The sequence below is a fragment of the Penaeus vannamei genome, chromosome 5 (assembly GCF_042767895.1).
Source record: "Penaeus vannamei isolate JL-2024 chromosome 5, ASM4276789v1, whole genome shotgun sequence".
Lineage (NCBI taxonomy): Eukaryota > Metazoa > Arthropoda > Malacostraca > Decapoda > Penaeidae > Penaeus > Penaeus vannamei.
The window spans coordinates 20721233-20723732 of record NC_091553.1 but is presented as its reverse complement, the minus strand read 5'-3'; the positions used below and the strand labels follow the sequence as shown (position 1 = coordinate 20723732).

At 57.0% G+C, this 2500-nt stretch overlaps 1 protein-coding gene across 1 annotated transcript in view; it reads left to right on the top strand.

Annotated features, from left to right (window-relative positions):
- The window catches only part of LOC138861699 (uncharacterized), a 237247-nt gene that overhangs the window by 233368 nt on the left and 1379 nt on the right, over positions 1-2500 (top strand). The window contains exons 5-6 of the mRNA XM_070121507.1: positions 1-1188; positions 1926-2500. The exon at positions 1-1188 is cut by the window's left edge and continues 506 nt beyond it; the exon at positions 1926-2500 is cut by the window's right edge and continues 1379 nt beyond it. Coding sequence (XP_069977608.1) covers positions 1-1188; positions 1926-2500 — 1763 coding nt within the window. The remainder of the gene's footprint in view (positions 1189-1925) is intronic.

Below are 2500 nucleotides of genomic sequence, written 5' to 3'. Positions count from 1 at the left end.
CCCAGCTGAAGGACGACACCGAGGAGACTTGCTCGCAGCAGAAGTGGACTGACGACGAGGACGACGAGGACTCCGACGACTCCGAAGACAATGGCTGTCACTCCGACACCGAAGGCATGAGTTCTAAGAACCTGTCCAGCGAGGAGAAGCAACCTTCCGTCCTGCCCTTAGAGGAAGATCCTTCCAAAAAACACATAAATGCCACCCGTCTCGCAAACGCCCCCGCGAGATCTACGGCGCCGTGCGGCCTCTACATACCTCATCGGGATCTGATTCAGGAGAGAAAGTACTGCGACTGCATGGCGCGGTACGGCGGGGCGAGGTACGCGAGGCACGGCCACCTGCCCCTGGCGGAGTGGGAGCGGCGCGCGCGCGGGGGGCGCCGCTACCCGAGGGACAACAGGGTCGTCGGGAAGTACAACAAGAAGCTCCTCATGCAGTGCAAGCTCAAGGACCCTGACGACGTCCCGCTCGAGCTATTTGCGGCGAAGACGAGTTCGAGCGACGACAACTCCGGCATGAGCATTGTGTCCTCCGACAGGGACCTCATCAGTGAGTCAGGAAGCCTGCCCCTCGACGACGTCTTTGAGCACGTCGAGCAGGCGGAGTCCAGCCTCTCTAGCGACGTCGTGGGCAAGGGCAGCGAGGCCTCCATCAAGAACAAGCTCGTGAAGAAGCTGAGCTTCTGCCAAGACTCGCAGTCGGACGGACGAAGCCAGGCGGACGAGATGTCTGTTTCCTCGGACACCGAGCTCCTCCGATTCGGCAAAGCGAAGGAAAAGCTCTCCCGCCACGCGCCGATGGCGGAGCTGCTGCCTGTGAGACACACTCCTCCGTCCCCGACACAGGCCACTTCCTCTACGGAGCTTGGGACGGGCGCTGCGGAAGCAGACACGGCGCCCCTGGAGCTCTTCGACTGCCAGCCCCAGGAGCGAGACTACAGCGACGACCAGAGCGGCCATGGCTACGACCAAGACGGCGCCTCGGTCTCGTCGGACTCCGGGCTCTTGCCAGCCACAGAAAGGACGTCGTCCGTCGGGAGAGACTTCCTCAGGTCGCCTCTGTGGCGGCCCTTCAGAGGCGGCAAGAAGGACCGGAAGTCGTCGCTGGTCGGCTCAGAGACGGAGGACCTGGAGGAGGGGCAGCGGAGCCCGGCCAGCACGGAGGCCAGCCAAGGCTCGAATTCAGGTACGGCGAGTGGCGCACTGCCCTCAGTTAGTGTGGGATGTCCTTTCCTTGCTTCTGGGTTTCTCCCGGAACGCATTCAGAATCTTGAAATCAAACATTTAGATATTGATAAAGCTATAAAGTAATAAGCACACGGATGAATACAAATAGTATTATCAATAGTAAAGTAATAACTCTTTTTACTCTTTTCATCCATTTTAGATTTTACCAAACTTCCACCATCTTCGTTTGACTTTTTTCTCCTTTCGCGTGATTCCTTTGTTCTTTCTTTCTCTCTCTCTCTCTCTCTCTCTCTCTCTCTCTCTCTCTCTCTCTCTCTCTCTCTCTTTCTCTCTCTCTCTCTCTCTCTCTCTCTCTCTGCATATATACATTCTCTCTCTCTCTCTCTCTCTCTACATATATACATTCTCTCTCTCTCTCTCTCACTCTCTCTCTCTCTCTCTCTCTCTCTCTCTCTCTCTCTCTCTCTCTCTCTCTCTCTCTCTTCTCTTCTCTTCTCTTCTCTTCTCTTCTCTTCTCTTCTCTTCTCATCTCTTCTCTCTTTCTCTTCTATCTTCTATCTTCTCTCTTTCTCTTTCTATTTCTCTCTTTCTCTCTCTCCCTCTTTCTCTCTCTCTCTCTCTCTTACTCACTCTCTGTTATTATTTTCATTATCATTTTCCCTCTTCCGCTGCTCGTTCTCTCTCCCTCTCTCTTTACGCTTCACGCATAACTTCCCTCTCGGTCTCCTTCCCCAGAAGGCAAATCGCCGGCCAAGGCGCCAGGACGTAGCCAGCCGCGCCAGGGACACCGTCTCCGTTCCCTCTTTACCTCCAAGAAGCCCCATAGCAAAGCCAAATCCTTGCGCTCTTCCGCCGCCGCCGCCTCCGACCGCAGGAACCCGGTCAGGTCTCCTCCTGCCGCAGGGTCGTCCGCGGGCGTGCAGGAAACCCCTTTATCACTGCTCTCGTCAAGCCTTCGGCCTCAGTCGGGGTCCTTCAGCCCGCGGGCCAATCCCGGAGGCGCCCAGCCTGCAGGACCCGTCTCGAAGCTGAAGTCTTCGGCGACGGGCGCGCGAAGGCTCGCCAAGAGCGCCGCCTCTCGCCCGTCAGTTTCGCCTGCCAAGTCTGTGCGTTCTCTCGTGCTCAGAAATATACACAGAACGACTTCTAGGTCTCACGAGCAGCCTGACCACAGCCAAGACGTCGTCGACATCGACGAGGACTCGATAGAGGCCCCTGCTGCGAATGCGGTGACGTCTTTCGGTTCCCCAGCGTCCTCCTCGTCTGCGTTCACGAGCCCTTCCGTGAGGCCGAAGGAGCGCAAGAAACCA